This window comes from Colletotrichum abscissum (genome assembly GCF_030869225.1).
Source record: "Colletotrichum abscissum strain IMI 504890 chromosome Unknown Scaffold_197.1, whole genome shotgun sequence".
Classification (NCBI taxonomy): Eukaryota; Fungi; Ascomycota; class Sordariomycetes; order Glomerellales; family Glomerellaceae; genus Colletotrichum; species Colletotrichum abscissum.
In genome coordinates this window covers 3,213-5,639 of record NW_026850095.1, presented here as the reverse complement: position 1 = coordinate 5,639, position 2,427 = coordinate 3,213, and the positions used below count along the sequence as shown (strand labels likewise).

The 2,427-nt window shown below is 50.3% G+C and overlaps 1 protein-coding gene across 1 annotated transcript; it reads left to right on the top strand.

The window, feature by feature from the left end:
* Window positions 1-216: 216 nt before the first annotated feature.
* Window positions 217-1,725, top strand: CABS01_16904 (uncharacterized protein; the record flags this gene model as incomplete). The annotated part of the gene is made up of 5 exons (XM_060550232.1): window positions 217-475; window positions 530-882; window positions 938-994; window positions 1,054-1,098; window positions 1,309-1,725. The coding sequence occupies 5 exons, from the start codon at window positions 217-219 to the stop codon at window positions 1,723-1,725; spliced, it is 1,131 nt and encodes a 376-aa protein (XP_060401822.1).
* Window positions 1,726-2,427: the final 702 nt, after the last annotated feature.

Below are 2,427 nucleotides of genomic sequence, written 5' to 3'. Positions count from 1 at the left end.
CATGAGCGGTAAGTGAATACGATCCCCGTTAGGCCTACAGCTCCTTTCGACTTTGATGTTACTGTTACGACTCTGTCTAGACAAACTACAGGGCCATCTCTTCTCGTCATGAGGCTGGCAGTCAATGAGACTGCTCTGAAGGCCCCGAAGCCTCCCTATTTTGCTAATGGGGCAGTGATGATAGTAACCGCGAACGCTTCCCAGATCTGCAGAAAAATGTCACTCGCCAATCCATCAGAACAAAGCATGAACAAGCTAGATTATCTAGCCAGTATGCGCAAATCCTCGAATTCCCTTCTGTCCGTGACTCTATCATCAAACAGCCCGATAGATTCTACATTGCCTGGCTGGAGCCCCTTATCCACAGAATACAACAGCAGCTCGTCTATCCCCCATGGTCTCCGGAGACACGGCGGCAGATTTTGGGCCAGCTGTGAGAAGGCGCCGGAAAGAAATATCGTCACGCCGCCGCCAGGTAATCTGGCGGATTTTCCAGCTGCAACAATCAAACCATCTAACCTCGTAGCAGAGCGCAAGCCTGTACAGGTTTTGCTCTCGATCAGAGGCGACGTTGGGAACTATGTTCAAGGAGTTCGTAGCCAGCCTTCGCCCCAGGGAATCGGCCTTCCCCCCGTCATTGACGGCTCGGTATCCGTCGCTGACGGAGATAGCATCGAAAGGGGATGGAGCGTCGATTTCTATGGCGCGTCTGATAATAGAGTAAGATACGGCCATGGAGTAGGATGGAAGGATCAAGAGGACGAGGTCATGACAGAAGGTTGGCCGCGGAAGTATGTATGCTGCATTTGTTCCTTGAAATGGAAAGCTACGCCCATACCCGACACTCTGTTCCTTGAGCAGGACAGGAAAGCCCTGCGAATAGTATGCGTTCAGTCACCCTTTCCTGTTGAAATCGAGTCGCTTACAAGAAATACAGCCCAGTCCGCTGGATACCCAAAAGGATCCGGGGTTCACTCGACCGCAAGCGTCTGAGGTACGTCAGTACGATGTTTGTGTGAGTGGAACGGAAAGCTGACAGAAACTTCGCTGCAGTTATACTACTATCTTGCTCATAAAACCACTCCGGCCGACTTTTGCGTTCGCGGCTCATGCCAGACTTGCATCCCGGCTTCCTCACTTCCATCATCTCACTGCTGCCCACCCTCAGAGACAGACAAATCTCGACTAAAGGAAATATACCGGTGCATCATGGACAACTGTCAGTTTCTGACAGACAAACGACGGGACCTGAAGGTACCAAACCCTGTTCAGACGCATGACCCCCCGTTCTGGCTGACTCAATGCTAGACCCATCTGACCTCTTCGAGCATCCAGAGTCACAAGTCTTTCCTAGACCAGCTGTATGATCGGATTATACATAGAGAGGCTCTCAGTGCAGCAGAAAGAGAAATATCATATCGATTGATGGTCTTGTTTAACGACCTGGACGCTCGTATGCAAAGGTCAATCAGCGAGCCTGCCAGCACGGTTCTACTCCCGGATCACATCAGTAGCCCCGCGGTTCCGCGAGAGCATATTGAATGGATATCGTACCTAGGTCTACGTGCCTCTGAGACATACCGCGCCTACTTCTTTGATGATATCTCAGGCCAACACTACTTCCGAGAGTACGATATGAGCGACGACGGTACAATTGCGAGGCCGCGGATCGTTTCGCACAATACAGGCCGGCCTGTGAAGACCTCTAGGTTTCTTCTACCCTGAGGTATCGCATATATCCATCTAATGTACCTCGTCTGATTATCATTTCATTACCGTAGACATAGAGAATAATCCACCCAACCTTGAGGCTTCGACGTACCTGACCTCCAACCCTTCGGAGGGGAGGCGCATCTTGACAGTGCCAGACCTGGATATTTAGGAACCATCATCCACAAAGGCCGATGAGAAGCTAGAGTTTACAATTCTGGGGTACTGCTTTGGCAAGGCAGAAGAGGGTCTTCGCGAGGTTCTTGAGACTACAGGGTTGCTCAAACACCCTCTTAACGGCGGGCATTACTTACTTTTGAAGGATGAACCATGATTCTGCTCGAACGAATGTCATGCCGACTGTCCTAAACTTTCTCACTTTGATGTCCGGCTCTTCGTTAACTGCGGTCTACACGTAAAATGTACATCTGAATGAAAACTTGAACCCGAAAGTTTTCTCTTTAAAGGCGACGAGAGGATGAAGCTATGGCGACTTGGATGGAGGGAGATCTTTCTGGTACGCTAAATACTTCCTCCCGGGCCCGTGGATATGACACTGGCGTCGAAGGAATCAATGTAGCAAAGAAATTATGAGGACTCCACTCACTGCATTGGTCGGATCGAGAGAGTTCTGGAACTGGCGTTCAAAACCAAACCGTTGACTCTCCACTGAAAATCCGCCAATAAACAGAACTGCGTGGCTGCCGCGCGCATAGT